We start from the raw sequence: 18,548 nt of genomic DNA, 5'->3' as shown, positions 1-18,548 counted from the left end.
CCGTCGCCTCTTCCCGGCCAAGACCCGCCGCCCGAGGCCGCCGCCCGCCCTCCCCGCCCGGGGCCCTCGCCGCGCGCCGCGTCCAATGGGAAGTCAGAGGCCCTCCCCTCGGCGCGCGGATTGGCCGCCGGGACAGGCGCCTCGCTTTATTAGCCGCGCCGCGGAAAGTGTCCCGGAGAGCAGCCGCGCGCGGTCCCGCCCGCGCCGTCGCTCTGGCCCGCTCCATGCGCGCCCCCCGCGCCGCCGCATGGCCCCCGGGCCCGCCATGACTTCGGTGCAGTGCGCAGCCCGAGCCGAGGAGCCGGCGGCCCAGGCCCGCAGCAAGGCGGTCCCCGGGGGCGCCATGCGGGGCGAGGAGGAGGAGGAGGAGGGCGAGAAGCCTCGCGCGGCTCTGCTGCCCTTCAGCGTGGAGGCGCTCATGGCCCAGCCCCGCAAAATCGGCAGCGGGCCCCGCGACGGGCTGGCGGAGCGCGGAGGGCTCGCGATTCACCCGCCGGCAGCCCTCAGTCCCCGACCGGCCGGGGCTTCCGCCTCGCCTCCGCTCCTGCCCAGCCCTTTCGGCGTCGGAGCCTTCGTGAAAGTTCCCGAGGAAGCTCCGGTCAAGGCCGAAAGCCCGGAGAAGGCCGACCCCTCGCCCTGGAGGCCCGCCCGCCACTTCTCCCCGTCGCCGCCAAGTAAGTGGCCCCGCCGCCAGCAGCCCCGGGAAGCCCCCTCCTCGCCGTTCGTGCCCGCCCCTAGCCCCGCCACCGCCGGGAGGGCGCCCAAGGCCGAAACCGCTGGGCAGCAGCCCTCGGCCGCCGCCGCTACAGAGGTGACTCCTTTGTCGGGGAACCCGCTTCCAACTCGGCCGAAGGATGCTCGCTGGGCGCCCGGGGGACTCGGCATGATCCTTTCCCTGCGCGGTTGCCAGTCCGGTTGCAGGCACCTTAGCGCCTCGGCTCCTCGTCTGGCCTGCAGGGGAAGGACCGCCTTTTCCCGTAGCTCAGCCCGCCCCACAAGCGAGGTGCCCTGGGAACTCCCCTGCAGAAATGCCTTGCTGACCAAAGCGATGGCTAAACGTCCTGTTGGGCTCCGAGGACCCTCCGGCTGCCCCAATGCTTGGCTCGACCTTTGCTGCCTCCCTGCCTCTCCCCAGCCCAGAGTTTCTTCCAAGGTTTGGATGGACTCCACTCCCACCCGAAGGCTCTTACCAGACGGAGGCCAGGGAGAGGTTCCCAAGGGAGAGTTTCCACTGGAGGAAATGCCCGCTTGCTTGCCTCAGAACTGTGCAACCCCTTCCCAGCTCTCCCATCCCTCCACAAGCCAGTGGACCCAATCGGAATCAGCCCAGCCCCTTCCGATTGATATGCGAAGCGGAAACCCAGCAGCCTCTCCAGTCCCCCATGAGCTGGAGCCCGTTTCCCCCAGGGAAAGTAGGTCCCTGAGACCCCCTCAGTCAGGGGTGCTGCCGAGGATTTCCGAGAAGGGGGAGAAGCTCAGACAGCACCGCTTGCTCCTCCTGGGCCTGGCGGCTGATACGGTGTGGGTGAACACCTGCCTGTGTTGCGCCTAAACACCCCGATTCCCCAGCCCTGAGCCGGTGCCTTAGTTTGAAAAAGGTGCTGTAAAAAGTAGGATGACACAAAGACTGTCCCCAGGTGACACACTGTAAGATTAATGATGTAAGAGAGGTTGATGGGGGGGGGACTTTTTCAAAGCAGAAAAGAAAACGGGACTGTCCAAATTACCTGCACGAGGTCCTCCTCAGAACTATTTCTTGTAGCCTTTCAGGTATTTTCTGCTTGGGTGGGTGAGTTTCTCTCCTGCTTTGGACAGAATTAAATGGCAGGGAAGAAAATCAGTAGAAATCGGTGAAGAACAGCAGCTGAAATTAAAGGAGAGTCTTATTCCCCTGGCCTGGAATAGCAAAACAAAATAGGGGGCATTAACCAATTTCGTTGCATTTATTTTGTACAATGACAATAAAGACTATATTAAGATTAAGCAAAACTGGCTCCTGCTGGATGGACAAGGCCGCATTATCCAAAAGGAGTTTGGCAGCCCCTTTTCCAACCAAGGTTTTATGAAACGGCATTGAGGCTTTAAAAAAAAATGCTTTAGAAACGAAGCTCATAACCCCTTCTGGTTTTCTCCTCCCATAGACTCCCATGGCTGTTTCCAGAGGAATGGCTGTGTGTGGAAATTCTCCAGGTCATGTGCCAAAGGTGGTTTTTTTCCGCCCAAGAGGCAACTGGACTTTCTGGTTTCTCTTTGAAGACCTTTCACTTCTCATGAAGAAGCTTCTCAGATGAGAAGCAAAACGTCTTCAAAGAAAAAACAGGCAGTCCCGTTGAGAACCCCCCCCCCCCCGTGGGATTTCTAGAGTGCAGCGGGCCCACAATCGCACTCCTGACAGTTTTTCTCTCCATGTAAGTGAAGTGGATCCCTCCCTTGCTCAGGACGAAGATCCAGAGTGTCTCTTATTGATAATCCGAAGGAAGATCAAAGCCAGAGATCCCATCCGCCCCTCCAGGCACAGTTTCTGCAGAGAGAACCCCAGGCCTCCTCCTTGGCATTGCGCAAGAGTAACCGTGCCCTGTCTGAGCAGGTGGAGGAAGGAAGGAGCACCCGCTCCCCTTCGTTCCTGCAATGCGGGGCAAGCTGAGGTAGGGAAGTGGGCAGAGGGACTCTCTTTCCCCATCATCTCCTCCCACCCAAACGCAACAAGTCTTTAGCCCAAGATGTTGACAAGGGCCCGGGCGCTCTCAGCCCCAACACTTTTGGCTTGCAAAATGCCGCCCTCCGACTCCAGCTCTCTAAAGCAGGCCCCTTCCTCTGATCTTTTTCCTTCTGGGAATTTCCGGAGGGACCCTCCCGCCTTTTAAAGCTCCAACCTCAGGCCGTCACCTAGAAATTCCCCGCCTCCATCACAGAAGAGATTCCGACCTCCAGCTCCAGGCAATTTCCCTTGGATTCCGAGCCAGGGCTGGAGAAGGTGGGAAGCGCAAGCGCAGGATTCTTCCGCCTGGGAATCGCGCTGATCCCGGGACATTCGGCGGCACGCGGAGCCTTTCAACCCGGGGCCCTTTGCACATAAACGAAACCAGGACCCGAGCCCGTGGAGGGCTCCGCACGATGATCCGCTTCCCGGACGGAGGGTAGAGGCGGCGCGGTAGAGACGGGCTGGGGGGGGGGGGAGCGGAGGCTGTGGGCCTTCGGACGGGGTGGGCCGGACTGTCCCTAAACGACCGTTCTCTCTCTCTGTCCCTCTCTCTTCCCCCCTCCTTACCCCCTCCTTCCCTCGCAGGGCGCTCCAGCCCGCCAGCCTGCACGCTCCGCAAGCACAAGACGAACCGTAAGCCCCGGACGCCCTTCACCACGGCTCAGCTCCTGGCGCTGGAGCGCAAGTTCCGGCAGAAGCAGTACCTCTCCATTGCCGAGCGCGCCGAGTTCTCCAGCTCGCTCAGCCTGACCGAGACGCAGGTGAAGATCTGGTTCCAGAACCGGCGCGCCAAGGCCAAGCGGCTGCAGGAGGCCGAGCTGGAGAAGCTGAAGATGGCCGCCAAGCCGCTCCTGCCGCCCGCCGCCGCCTTCGGCCTCTCCTTCCCGCTGGGCAGCCCGGCCGTGGCCGGCGCCTCCCTCTACGCCTCCGGAGGCCCCTTCCAGCGCGCCGCCTTGCCCGTCACGCCCGTCGGGCTCTATGCGGCCGCGCACGTCGGCTACAGCATGTACCACCTGGCCTAGGCCGACCGCAGGAGCAGCTCGGAGCCCGCCGCTGCCCAGGCGAGGCCGCCCTGGACGGACAGCCCTTCGGAGGCGCCGCGGCCGTTGGCTGCCTCCACGCGAGGAAGGAGCGCGGCGCCCCGTGTACAATATTGTACAGTCGAAAAAGTTATTATCGTTTATATTAATAGCTATATTTGATAAATAAATTAATTTTAAACAACAGCGGGGTGAGCGGGTTGGGCGCGCTGCCTTTGTCCCAGCCGACCTGGGGGATCTCCGCGTTGCTATCGCTCTCGCTCGCTCTCGCTCGCTCTCTCCCGCGGCGGTTCAGTTGCCGCCCTCTCCTGCGCTCTGGGTTAAGCCCCGGCCCCGCTCCCCCCCTGCCTCTTTAGCCACCCTTGGGGGGGGGGATTAACCCGGGTTCACGTGAGAGCAGCAGATCCACAGGCGCCGAGTGGGAAGCGAGACTTCCGCCGCCCAGTTTGCTCCGCGTGGCGCCTCCGAGCCCTTCTGTCCGTGGGGGGATTCCAAGCCCCGATGAGTTTCAGCAGCGTCGTTTTCCCTCACATCCGACGGCTGCGTGGATCAAAACCGGTCGGCCCTTTGCGAATGAGAGGCGCCCGGAGCGGCGCTTTCTCTCGCGGAATCTACACTGATACACTGTAGCCCCAGCGAAGCCAAAATTCTTCCTTTGGGATCCCGGTTTACTTGGGAGTAAATTCTACCGAATTCCAAGAGACCTTCTCCCGAGTAAAGGTCATCCTCGGGACGTTCAATTCCCAGGGGAACATTTGTAAAAAGGCAGCGGGGCTTTAGTGAGAGGCGGAGGGAAGCCTTCCATAACTCTCACAGCGGAAAGGCAGGAAGTGGGGAGGAGGAGAGAATCGACCCGGGATGGGAAGCTCCACGAATGCGGGGAAGCCAGCAGGTCTTTCCGCCTCCGTCTCTCCCGGGAAGTCGACTCACGGCCGGCCAGTCTCGGATTAAGTGGCGCGACCAACCGGCCCCTGCGGCGGTCCGGCCTGGCCGAGACGTGCAGGGCGAGAGGCGACTCAGGCTCCGCCTGGGAGTAGGAAGAGGCCGCCGCAGCCTCGGGGTCGCCTCCTCCGTGGGCTCCCAGACCCATTTCAGAGCGTCAATTGCGGAGGGGCGGGGTGGGCTTAGTAAGGACTCGCCCGGGAAGCGTAGCCTGCTTAACCCGTGGCCGGCGGGGGAGACGGTGCGTGGACCTGTCCGGGAGCCTCCGCCGGCCCATCCACGACTGCGGAGGCTTCCCGGCAGCGAGGGCGAGAGACGGAGAGCAGGGGCGGCCGCCACGGGCGCTGCGCTTGAAGAGAGGCCGGCTCTCCTGCTGCGTCCAGTGCCGGTCCGTCCGCGGACTTTCTAAACCCGGCGGGAATCGCGGCGCCGCTGAAAAGTTCAAAATCCGACCCTTTAGCTTTTTGGAACTCTGCAGCCTTGGACTTTTCTCAAAGAAAAAAAGTATCACGCAATCTTAGATTTGTGTGGGTCTCCCAAGGCCGCCCACTCCACCACCGGCCGCTCCGCCCAGAAGCCCCGATTCAGGAGCGCTGCCTGGCTTCCCCCGGGGGGCCCCCCTTATGTCCGTCACCGCCCCTTCTCTTTCCTTCCCCTTCCCCCTCGGCCTCAACCTGGCTCCCCTCTCCGACCTCCAACGCTTCCATCGGGACCTCCACCTGCAGCCGAAATCCTGTCAGTCCGGAGGAAGAGAGAAGTCCGCATCCTCTTCTTGCGGGAGATTCCCTGCCGGGTCCGAAGAACGCGATCGCCGATCGGCCGCCTGGTCCTTGCCCTCTTCAGCGGCTCCCCTTTCGGTCCCGGATCCTCCTCGTTGCCTTCTCTCTCCGAAGCTTCCTTCAAGGACAGGACCGAGATCCGGCCTCGGGGCTCTGGCGGTGGTCGGAGGGAAGCAGAAGGAAACGGGGCGATCTGGGAAGGGCGCTTCTCTTCTTGCTGCCGACTCTGGAGCCTCTCCAAGGCAGCCCCGAGTATCGGAGGGACTCTTCACGCTTCCAAAGCGATTCTGGCCTTGCACGGACCCGGCCAACCCCTCCTGTGCACCGAGGGGCAGTAGGTTCGGGCAAGGCACCGCCCAGCCTGCATCTAGCCTGGCACCCAGTCCGGTCAGTTCCTGCTTGCCTCTCCCTTTGGAGGATGGAGAGAGCCGGATGGCCTCTGAATAAGACTGCTGTGGACGCAGGCAGGGCCCTTGACCAGGTCCCTCGCCCCTAGCCGCCCCGGCGCTTCCCAGGCAAAAGAGGACTGGAAGGGTGGCACCAGCGGGGAGCCCGGCTGCTCTGCCCATCACAGGTGGTCCTCACTTAATGAGCCTTCTTCGGGGATCGAACTTAGAACTCTGCCGAGCCAGGGATGGGTAAGACGGTCCTCACAGTTACATCCGTCCCTGCAGTCACACGATCAGCGTTTGCTGGTTGGATTCCTTGCTGGGTTTTCTTTGGCGGCTCCCGACCAGGCCTGGGCCAACTTCCCTGGGTCAAGAGGGCAACTGGCAGGAGGGGAGCAGGTGAGGGCCATGTGATCTTCTTGCTTGGCCACAGCGAGGGATTCCTTCACGGCAGCCACAGAGACTTCCATCCCTAACGGTCACGTGACGTTGCCCTTCGGGATTGCAGGTGGACCTCTGTCTCACTGCGACGCCTTTATCTGTGCATGGCCGCATACAATCCCCCCTTGGCTGCCTCTGGAGATTCTCAGTCACCCGGCTGGTAAGTTGCCCCAAAGGTGCTTTTTCCTAAAGGCCACTTTTCAAGGAAGACCTTTGGCTTCTCATCCAAGCAGCTTCTTCGGTTCTGACTCAACTGAACCGAAGAAGAAGCTTCTTTTATATATATATATAGAGAGAGAGAGAGAGAGAGAGATATTTTATTGGGTTTAAAAAAACAAACAAATGACATATTTATGAACAAAGGATTGCCCGGTTTTTCCCCTTTACGCCCTCTTTTACAAACAATCCATTTCACAATTCTATTTCCAATTCCAGCTCTATTATTCTCTTCTCGTATTTTCCAACTTATTTTCTTCTTTTTTGTATAAACGATATAATTAATTGCCCCTTCCAAGTTATACCGAATTATCCTGTCACAGTTCCTCTTTTCATCTATTTTACCCTAATGAAACCATCTAGCCATTTTCATCTTTAGTTCCTTTTTCTTCTATTCTTGTTCTTCAATTGAGCCCTCTTTTTTTACTCTCTTCTCTTCCATTTCCTGGTCCAAGTGCTCCATCCAAATTTCTAGCTTATCCTTGCCCTCCAAAGTTCCACACACATTTTTAAACATCTCAAATATTTCATTACACATCCATGATACCAATTTGACAAATGAACAGTTTTTCCACCACAGTTCTGTTTCCATTTCCAACCCAATTTATTCTCTTTCCATTTTTTTCATCTTAAACTTATTTTCTTCTTAGTATCTAAATATTATCATCAGCTTCTTGAATGACAAGGAAACATCTTCAAGGGAAAGTTGCCTTTTGGGGAAGAAAAGCATATTTGATACAATTCATTCATCAATTGATTTTGAATCTCCTTGTACTTCGCCCTGATGAGCTCCCCAAAGTCCCCATCCTTTCCTGACCAGGTAGATTTTATGAGGGCCAGTAAACTCCTGCCTCATTTGGCTGCAGGGTTGCCTGCCAATTCCCTCATCAAAGGCAGCTTCAGTCTCTAAGGTCCACTGAACTGCTCCCCTCCTCCACACCCATGAACCATGTGAGAGCCCTGGGGGTCCATGCAGGAGGCGGCTCAGAAACCCTGCAGGGGAGGTATCACCCTCATCCAAAACCATCCTGGCTGCACCTGGGACCACTGGCTGCAAGATCAAGGCATCAAGACCAAGAAGAGTTTCCTGCTGCCCAGATGTGTCCGATGAAAGAGAACATTCGTAGCCCAGGGTTGACATGAGGGCTCCTGGGTGCTCTCTGAGCTTGGTGGGTTTCTTGCAGATGTTTCATGACCCAGGTAGGTAACTTCATCAGTGCTAGTAAGGAGGAGGGTCTGCTCTCAGCTCATATTCTAGGGGTTTTCCCTGTCAGTATTGGTGGGAGCAGTCTGGGAGATTTTGGTAGGTATTTTGGGTAATGAAATGTCTGCAGGAAAACAACCAAGATCCATGAGAAAAGTCAATAATGGCTGTTTCACTTTATTCATTTTAGGGCTGGATTTGAATCATCTGGCCATGGCTACCATCTTGACTTTTTGATATGCCCACCCAGAGTTGCTCTGCTGTTACTTCAAGCTCAGTTATTTCCATTGTAGTTTCTTTTGTTGATTTATGTAGGTAGAAAAGACCAGGTCCACCTTAAGATCCAATTAAATGGACTTATTGCTTAAAAAAAGTCTTTGCACAGGAATCTTGTCACCTACCGGTAATGATAAGCACCTGCTAGGCGTTGGATAAGGGTCCGTGGAATTCAAAGGGGGTTGGACTTCATTTGTTACTACATGGGGATTCAAGGCTGATCCCTCTTTTAACTCCACCCCAGGTTCTGCCACGCCTTCTCCTGCCATTGATTTGCCAAGGATTGTATGCCTCAGAAGCCAGCATATTTCAACTGGAAACCACCAATCCCACCTCTTCCATGTTAGGCACCCAGGAGAGGTTATGGGTACTGCAGCCCTCTGAACATCTATCTGCTAGAGTCACCAGCCCTCAGAAGGGAGGCCAGGGTGTGCCAAGTGGCTGTGAGGCAAGCCACGCCCTGGTTCCCAGGCATTTGCACAGACCTTTGTGCTTTTTTATGTTCGGTGAAATAGGTAACAGTCATTTTTCTTTATGATGGCACATCCAACCAGTTTCACTGGTGTGGACATGAAATGGCTGCTGTAACATTTTGATTCTACCTGAAGAGATTTAATAAGTGCTGAGACTTTTTCCAGTGGACGCTGCCCTCGATGCCCAGAGCATTTGCAGCTCCCACCCCAGGCTATCTCAAGGCTTCCCCCACCAGTTTTCCTTCCTTCCTTCCTTCCTTCCTTCCTTCCTTCCTTCCTTCCTTCCTTCCTGCCTGCCTGCCTGCCTGCCTGCCTGCCTGCCTGCCTGCCTGCCTGCCTGCCTGCCTGCCTGCCTGCCTGCCTGCCTGCCTGCCTGCCTGCCTGCCTGCCTGCCTGCCTGCCTGCCTGCCTGCCTGCCTGCCTGCCTGCCTGCCTGCCTGCCTGCCTGCCTGCCTGCTCTCTATTTGGGGGAAAGACACTTTGAGAGTCAGATGTGTGGTATCATCGATTTATTTATTTGGCAAATTATTGACAGATAAACATTAAATTTTAAGACCTTGCCGTTCCCCCATTCCCCCTCTGCGGGTTGTTCTGCCGGTTGTGAGCAGGCCGGCTGGGAGGCGCTGCAGTCGGCTCCCTTCACTCAACTTGGATTCTGCCCAGGGAGGAAGGAAGGGTCGTTTGAAGAGGGAAAGTTGTTTGGCCCCAAGGATCGCCTCTCGGGGAAGCGGCTGAAACAGGCAAAGAACCCGGGAAGGTCCGGCTGGTGCCGCTTGTTGGTTTCGGTTGCCCCGCCACAGTAAGAGGAAGCGGGTCGTTGTCGCCTCTGTTGTCCCTGCAGGAATTGCCGCCTCTCCACCGGCAGCTGAGCTGCCCTTGCCTGGAAGCCGCGGCGGAGGGAGCGCGGGGGTTTTCCAGACTCGAGAGAGGGCTCGGGAGGACCGGGCTTCTGGGGGAGGGGAGGGGATGAGGAGAGGGCAGCTTCCCACCGGGGGCCTCCGAGCGCACCTGCAGCAGCTCCGCTGAGCTTCGTCCATGGCGAGCGGGAGGCTGCGATTGACCAAGGCTGGGTTTGCCTCCGGCCCCCAAGTGAGGGAGGCTGGGGAGCGGTTTCATTTAAATCATGGCCAGAGATGAACTGAGAGCAAGGGGGGAAAGGGGGGGGGAAAGGCTGCAGTTCTCCAGGTCTGAAGAGAAGAGCAGCTGAAGAGAGCAAGTGGTGGTGGGCGCTTGGGAAGGGGAGGGGAGGGGGAAGGGAAAATGGGGCAATTGGGAAACACAGGATCCAGACAGCCACAGAGAGGGAGAGAGGGAGAGAGGGAGAGAGGGAGAGAGAGGGAGAGAGAGAATGAAACCTCAGCTTGGAATTCCCTATATTGGGAGGGGGACGGAGTTCCTTCTTTTAAAATGCATACCTGCATATCCCTCCTCCCCACTTGAAACTCCGGAAGAGGGACTTTCCCTCCGCTGTCCTGCTCTCGGCTCAAACTGGCTACCTGGGTTACATCCAGCCGGGGAGATTCAAAGCCCCTCCCCTTTGGGTCGCTGCATGCAGAGAAGGGGGGAGGGGCTCTTTGGGGCGGCAGGAGAGAAACCAGCGGAGGGAACCAAGATTTCTCCCTCCTTCCCGGCCTCATGAGGGGCGCCTGGGCTCTGCCTCGAGATTTACACTCCGGGCTCTTTCCACAGCATCGGACAGTCTTCTTCCAGCTGCTTTTCTCAGGAAATCAAGGACTTTCCTGCTCCCTTCGAAACGAGGCCCGCCTGGTCTCGTCCCCGCCCTGGCTGGGGCTCCGGCATTTTGCTCCGCTAAGAGTGTGGCTCTGTGCAAGAGGCGTGCGTGGTTTCTGTGGGCACGGCAGAGGGGGAGGCACTCACAAGTGCTGCCAAGACAGGCGCCCAAATATTTCCGGGTCCTCGGCTGCTCGTGGTTGGGCTTTGGGGCTGGGGCTGGCTCTGTGCGAACGGAGCCCCTTCCTCCACACGGGCCAGCCGAGGCTTCTTCTCCAAGCAGAAGGGGTACACGTGGCAGGGGTTAAATTCAGCAGGTTCTGAAAGATTCTGGAGAACCGGTAGCGGGAATTTTGAGTAGTTCGGAGAGCCGGCAAATAGCTGGCCCCAGGAGTAGGGAGGGAATGAGGATTTTGCAATATCTTTCCTACTCTCCTAGGAAAGCGTGATTCACCCCTTCCCGCATTTTACAAATCCGTATCTAGAAGATACCTTAAGAACCGTGGAAAACGTAGGAGCTGCAATTGACTGATTCTTCTGTCTTGCTACCTTTTAATATATCTAACAAATATGGCCAAAAAAATTGGAAGATTGAAGTACTTAAGGGATTTAACCCTGATCGAACCCTGACGCGCTTGTATATATTTTTATCACGTAATCAAATTCCAATCTTCTTTTAAATGAAACTTTGCAGTTACTTCCTTTTGAGCTCACTATGAAAGTTAACAGTATTTGGAAAAATTCTCCCCACTGAAAAGCAAGGGAATCCCCTGAATGTTATGTCAGGGGATTATTATCTGACTGTGCAGGAACTCCGTTCCACATCTGGATTTGACAGAAGAGCCTGCAGCTAATTATTAAGCTGTTTCTTTTGCAATCGTCTCCTGCTCACGTTGACTGTATCAATAGCACTGACCAGCTTTAGCTCGTGTTGCTATTGTTGGCAGCCCCTTAACCTCATGATCTTCATTTTTCTTTATTTTTTTCCTCTGTCTTTGCCTGCGCCTTCTCTCTGATGCCTCCCTTGTGCTTGTCCCCCCCTTTTCCCTTATAAGATCCTTGGGTGAAGATCTCCCGGCTCTGCTTTATGGTTCCAAGCAGTGGTGAAACTATTATTGTCATTTTTTTCCTACCGGTTCTGTGGGCGTGGCTTGGTGGGCATGGAAGGGGAGGATACTGAAAAATCTCAATTCCCCCCCCCCCACTCTGGGGCCAGCCAGGGGAGGCATTTGCCGGCTCTCCAAACTACTCGAAAGAACCGGTTCTCCAGAACCTGTCAGAACCTGCTGAATTTCACCCCTGGTTCCAAGGTCTGCAGCAAAGTAGCAACAACAATAATAAAGCAGTTGTGGCTTACAAGAAGATTGCCTAATCTTTGTCCAACGCCTTCTAGGAGAGATTTACTTGTGGGTGGGAAGTGGAACTTAACAAACGGTCCTTAACTGTTGCAAAGAGATCAGGTGTCCCATTGCACACTCTAGAAAAAGAGACCCACCATTTCCTTTTCCTCTTTCCTGCAAGCTTCCGCTCCTGAGAGAGTGGCATCCTTGATCTAAGCAGGGAAGCCTGTGGAAGCTTTGGCCCCACCAAGCAGTTTTCCTGGTTTTCTTTTTTCTCACATTGCAACCCCCCCACCCCGCCCCTTCTGGAGGCCCCAGGGAGCTGAGAGGCTTAAGGCTTTGCTGTGCTTGGCGTAGGGGGCAGATCCTTGCCTGTACCTGCTGCGACTATGGCCAGTTCCTGCTCATGAGAATTAAGGATGCTGGATAGATGCACCACATATTACATTGTTCTTCACACACAATGGAAAAAAGAAACCCTTTCACCAAAAGAGAATTTACAGGAAATTGAAATTCCTATTAAAGAATTAAATGCAGCAAACTGAGACAAATGTCAAACGAGTGACTTCCAAACTATGTTCCTTCAAATGCTGAATTTTTAAAGCTGGAAAAAAAAATGTCCATCAACTTCTTTTGAGAGAAAACATAGGGGAGTCTGTGTTGGGGGCATTTTGGCAGAGATTTCCGTAACAAATTGCAAGCAGGAGGGAAGGGGGTGGCAAAGAATAATGGTGCCCCTTCATAGTGGGACTGGGGTCGACTGCCAGGGGGGAGGCTGAGGAGGGGAGCCAAAGAGATTAACTCCTTCCTTCCCTCCTTGAAGGAAACACAACCTAGGAGCCAAAGGGCCCTGAGCCTCAGGAAGGTAAGAACAGGGCAATAGAGAGATTCTCTCCCCAGTTGCCCCACCATCACCTAACCATCACCTCCAAGGCCATAACCAGGGCAGCCAAGACAGCCCTTCATCCCCACCTCTCAGTGGGTCCAAAGCCCCCCCCCCCGTAGCAGCATTCCCTCCTTCCCTGTCCTGCCAAAGGCAGCCAGGAAAATAGCCAATGTCCTCACTACCCCCCACCCCGGGGACTGACTTTGTCCAAGGAAAAGGGATTGTCCACTCACCCAGCCAGAGAAGGTTGCAAACTGGTCAGTGGTGGAGCTCCATCATTCCAAATCATTTTCCATATTGTAGGCCCAGTTTCAGAATTACCTGAGAAGGAGGGGAATCAGGCCCTGGCTCCGTGTGTCCCTAACAATGTCAAGAAATAGCCTTTCTTGATAAAAAAAATTTGGGGGGGGGAGGGTTGGGGGGAGGGGAGTGGGCATAGCATGTGTATGAGATTTACATTGTATGGTGGGGGGGGTGTTAAAAGAGGGAAAATTTGTTTGCATAAAACTTTTTCAATTAAAAAAAAAAAGAAATAGCCTTTCAAAGAAGAACTATAGGGATTTTTCCACTAGTGAGATTTCTTGTTATTTCTCCACTGCTGGGCTGAAGTCATCTATAACCATGACAGCCTGGCTCAGCACACACACACACACACACACACACACACACACACACACACACACACACACACAACACCGCCTTCTGAGCTCTGCCCTTTTAGCAGATGCCCTGATGGAGATGGAAAACTGCTGTTCTGCTCTGGTCTTTCTTAAAGCTGCCACCGCTTAGATGTTCTGGCATTGGGGGGGGGGCTAATCAGGGCTAACCTGTGCCCACCACCACCCAAGCCCTACCCTCTGCCAGCTGCTCTGGAATCCAAAGGGCCCTCCAGCCACGTGCTCAACAGCCAAAACCAGCTGGAGCCTCCTCCAAAAGCTTCTGGTGCCTGCCGGAGACATCAGCCATGCGCCCCTTCTCTGGTGATCCGTGTCCCACTTCGTCTAAGGAAGCGTCTGCCTGAATGGGTCACCCACAAAATGAAAAAGAGCTTTCCTGCCCACCTCCAGTGCTTTGGGTAAATGCCTCACCTGATTGGGCTAAATCCAGAAGACGCCTCTGGGAGTTATAACAGCAGGTGGCTGATTATCCTTTTACTTTCCTTATTGAGAATTCCTTCTTTGCCATTACGGAAATAACTAACGTGCAAAGCTCAGCCTAACTTCACAGAGTAGAGGAATGGCGGAATAAGTGATTCAGCAGCTGGAAGATGGGGTAGCACAACGTGTCTCCCTTCGGCACAATTAGAAAAGGAGCCCATTTTTTCAGAAGCAGGGAGAGCAGAATGGAAAAAGTATAAACAGTTGCCCAACCATTGCGGATCTGAGGATTAAGCTGTTTGGGGGTCCGAAAGTTGATAGCCTGCTAGCAAAATTGAGAAGCAGCTAAATACTGGAAAAGATCTGCTGACTGGATTTTGCTGAATGCTCCGACAAGTTATGGATCTACTTGCTGAAGCAGGATTTAAATGTTTGGCTTTATTAGCTGGTTAATGATGAAGACCAGCATAAGGCATCTGCCTGCTATATCCTTCCTTCCATTGTCAGGAAAAGCCCACAAAAAATGGCAACTAATAGAGGTATGAATGAAAAGTGCATGTTTACACAGTGTTGTAATTACACTTTTTAATGATTTATTTTTCCATACTGGATTTGGATACTCTGTTTGGAAAACTGTTATATGAGAAGGATGCTGTCTGAAGATCTCCAACCATTATGTAATACCATCCAAATTGCATTCTGCTGAAATATATCAGCCAAAATTATTAAGCAGCGTAATTCTACTATCTATTCATTGCCTTTCTTATAACTCTTGCGTTACACCTGAGAGAGCATCCAGATAAGAAGGCCTGTTATGATTTCAGAAATAGGAGATCAACCATGCCATGTTTGGAACAGATCCCTTGGAATCCACAATAACCCCACTCACCCACCCATTTACTCCAGGACTGAGACTTTGTGTGACATGGGAGTAAACCATTGTTTTACTCCTCTTTTCCCCACCAGTGTTTGGATGGAGACAATGGAGGGCTTTCCCAGAATTCCTCAGTGTTTGTGCTCTGATTAAGTCGGGGCTGGGCTGCAGGTCCCCTTTCTGGCCCACATGGGCCTCCTCTCTCCAAGGTGTGCCCCTCTTGTGCTGGACCTCTGGCTCTTCCAGACAGAGGTGCTCAGCGCTGGTCAGGATGGGGGACCTAGCCTCACAACTGCCTCTCCTCAGTGGCGGAGGAGGAGGAGGAGGAGGCCTTAGGCGAAGGAGAGGGCCTTTCTTTCGAAGCAGGAGGGGGGGGAGATTCTTGTAAAGCCCGAGTCATCTCCAACCATAGCCACCCCTCCTTCCTCCTCTCCTGCTCTTCTTTGAAGATACTACTTGAGGAGGAATGCATAATTCACCGATAAAACCTTCATTATGTGGCAATCTTTCCAACAAATGCAGCAGTATTGCATATTTTCATCCATTAATGCCAGCCTCATCAACATAATCCATAAATAGCTTCCACATGTTTTTGAAAGAAATCTCCCCTCTTCTGTGTTTTATTAACTACTCTCCCAAGAGATGAAACTTGAGTAAAGTCAACCTTCCCTCCTGCCTCTGCTGAGGGCACCCGGTCTTGGAAATGCCTCTTTCGGCCCTCCCGTCTGATCTGCATCTCAGCCGCCTCCTGTGGCGAAGGGACTCACGCTCACAACAGAGCCATTGGGGGGAGGGGGGCATAAAGTTGGCATTCCTGGGCTACCATTTAAGACCCAGGCAGGCCTGACTGCACCAGGCTCCCCCACTGCCAATGGGCTGCTTTCAGGCCCTACCCCTGAATTTTTCCATAGAACTCAACACAGGCAGCGTAAAACATTAAACGCCTGCCCTAAGAGGAAAGAGTGAGATCTTCCCTCACTGACTCTCAAGGTAACCCCCCTCCCCAGTTTGCAATCCCCTTGTGGCTGAGAAGTATGAAAGGCACCAGTGTGGGCATTTATAAGAAGAACTTTATTTAGGCAAGGTGTGTATTTGGTTCTTCCCAGCAGTGACAGGAAAAGAGAAGAGCAGAATCCGAATCCAGCACCAGGGACAGGGAGCTCGGGCGTTTCCATCTTCACATAAAGGATTGCTGCCTCTTCCTCCTCCTGGATCCCGGGGACCCCACTGGACAGCAGCAGGTGATGCATGCGGGGTCTTGGCTGAATGTCTGAGCCTTGCTCTGCCCAGGGGAGGGGGCCTGGCATAGCTGCTTTCATGTAGAGGGGGCCCTCCATTGAGTCGCCTACTTTCCGATGGGAAAGTGAGAGGAGAGCACAGTATGGACTGAGAAACCTGATAAGACCATCCTTGTTCATAGAACAAAACAGAACAGAATAGGAAATATGGAATGGAGTGGAATAGAGAAAATATAGAATAGAACACAGAAAACAGAATAGAATACAGAAAACAGAATAGTGTAGAATAATGGATTGAAGAGTAGAGTGGAGTGGAGTAGAGTAGAGTAGAGTAGAGTAGAGTAGAGTAGAGTAGAGTAGAGTAGAATAGAATAGAATAGAATAGAATATAGGCCAAGTGAAAGGAAATTGTCTCCAGTACATAAGCTTTCAGTGGACATGCAAAGAACAATGTGACAGGTCATAGATCATAGTTACAATCATTAATCATAAGATACAACAAGAAGTGCTCAATCATAGATACCAATAGGAGAAGGTCTTAGCAAAGATGAGAAAGATCAGAAGGATAATATCAACACAGTGTATTGCATGGGTAAAATACCTGAGACAGTGCGGTGGTGAGGATGAGTTCTTCAGCAGAGTGATGACATGGGGGAGTGGGGAGACGACTGTGTCTAATTCTTTTGAGCCCAAATCTTCCGAGGAGGAGGAGGAGGAGGAGGAGGAGGGGTTTTCTCTAGCTTGTGGCAAATCATTGGCCACTCTGCTCTAAGCAGGATCTGGACTGAAGCGCCCGAGGGCAAGCCTTTCTCGAGAGCTCTGAAGGTGTGGATGTGCTGAAGCCCAGCAAAGTCACACGCGCAGCATTTCTCACCAGCAGCATCTCGGCAGTTTGAGAAGTTTCCTTGGAAGGCCCTCAAGCAAATCTGGATGGGACCCCATGGCGCTTCTGCCCCCTCCTGAGCCCTGGGGCTGGCTCCAGCAGAAGCCCCCTGGACAGAGTTTTGGGTCAAGCGGGACCTGAGCCCAATGGCTCCCACACCAGCAGCTGTTTGCCAGCCACCAGCCTGGCCCAGCCGTGGCAATGAAGCTGGCAGTGTCGGTGAGGCCTGCAGGCATTGTGGAAAAGGAGATGGGGTTTTTTTAATCATTAAAACGAATACATTCCCTCTCTCTCACACACACACCAAAAAGTGCCATTTTCAATCCCATAATTGAAAGTGCAAGATGGACAAAGAATACGTATTTTATTTGGAAAAGGGAAAAAAAAACCTGAAAGTAAAAATAAAATAAAATGAAAATGACACAATTCAAAAACAGAGGTAGACTGCTTTTCCAAGACTGAATTATTTTACCCCACAAGTTGTTCCTTTAGAATGATGATAAAATCCCCGAACAGCAGAATGTCAGCATTAGATTAGATGCCAGCCTGGCTAATGGACTTTCAGAGATAATAATGCAGATAGAATAGAAGACAAAAACTCAAAGGGACGCATTTATAAGGCAGAGGTGGACAAAAACAGGAACTTCTGTTTAAAAAAATGAATAAGTGCAGCAATCTTGCCTTTAGTGGGATACTGCTTTTGAGATTTCCCTGAAATGCCTTTTGTTTTAGGAAAAAAATATTGCAAGATAAGCATAATTCTGTGCATTATGTGAATCTGGTCCATCCGGGCTCCAGAAAAAGACTAAAGCGGCAAAAGAGATTGATCTGGTAAAGACCAAATCCACCGTGGCTGATGGGTTTACAGATTGCTGGAAGGATAAAAAGGGATCTGAAGAAAGGAAGAGCGTTTTTAAGACAAAATCTAGCCTAAGAACACTTTCACTGAGCCAAAATAGTTCACTATGATGTATTTATCAATGTTTATTAAAATACAGCACAAAGTTACAAGGAACTATCTCATGATAAAGTGAATGCAACATTTTAAAGAAACAATTACAATGCAATACTGAGAGGATCTAGAAAAAAAATGGTAAAATTTTTCCAATGCTATAATTTAAGAGAAAATCATGGAACAACAAAAACTAGAAATGTTGCAACACTGAAGGAAGATTTAATCATAGGTGCTGGTCTTGTAAAAATTACTTGTAAGAACTGAAGGAGAATACATTGTTTATTTAAAAATTGTAGAGTCTGAACATTGAATTGAAATCTTGGTGTTTTTAATTCTACTAGGTAATGTTCCGGAACAATTCCAGGAGTAAGAAATGAACCAATGCAAATGACTATATAATAAGATCCATGCTGAGAGCTGCAGGAGGGAAATTTGCCTCCATGGGGGAAGAGGGACCTTCTCAGGCTGAAAAACCCATCAATTCACCAGGGAGGATCCCTGATGTATAATTCCGGGGACCGGACTGGAAAACCCAATTGCAGCCATGACAAAAGAACAGAAGAGATGCAGCACAGACAGAGGTTTGGACAAATTTAAGCCAGAACGTGTTTCATGCGTCACAAAACAAGGGAGACTCCTCCGTCTGACAGAATATGATTTTTAAGAGGGAGATAATGCGAAGAAAGTAATTGGAAGCCGTGTCAAGGTTTATAAACATGCTGATGCAATCATAAGTTGCGCACGATGGGAGGGAATGTAAAACTGGCCAGTTTCCTAATATGAGTCCTCCTCTTGTTCAGTTTATCCTTTTTCCTGGTGGCCTGGTGGCTCCCTGGGGCTGGACCAGGGAGGGGCTCCTCCCACGGGGGGGGAGCTTCCCCTCCATGGCCCCTCCATCACCAGGGCCCAACCAGCAGGTGGGAAGGCGTGGGGGGGGGGTTTGTCGGGGCGTCAGAGAGCTGCTGCAGCTGCTGAGCCCCTCTGAGCCTGGGGGAAAGTCCGCCTGAGGGGACCAACCCCAAGAGGGGAAAGACCTCTCTGCCTCTGGTGCCCGATGGCCCCAGGATGGCATTTCTTCCTGGG

The 18,548-nt window shown here is 52.9% G+C and overlaps 1 protein-coding gene across 1 annotated transcript; it reads left to right on the top strand.

The window, feature by feature from the left end:
• The first annotated feature begins 223 nt into the window (after positions 1-223).
• On the top strand, positions 224-3,925 carry MSX1 (msh homeobox 1). Its single transcript, XM_081959170.1, has 2 exons — positions 224-674; positions 3,287-3,925. The coding sequence occupies exons 1-2, from the start codon at positions 248-250 to the stop codon at positions 3,721-3,723; spliced, it is 864 nt and encodes a 287-aa protein (XP_081815296.1). The 5' UTR covers positions 224-247; the 3' UTR covers positions 3,724-3,925.
• Positions 3,926-18,548: the final 14,623 nt, after the last annotated feature.

This window comes from Natrix helvetica (genome assembly GCF_964273705.1).
Source record: "Natrix helvetica genome assembly, chromosome: 7".
Classification (NCBI taxonomy): Eukaryota; Metazoa; Chordata; class Lepidosauria; order Squamata; family Natricidae; genus Natrix; species Natrix helvetica.
Note: the sequence above shows the minus strand (reverse complement) of the source record. Positions and strands in the feature narration are given on the sequence as shown.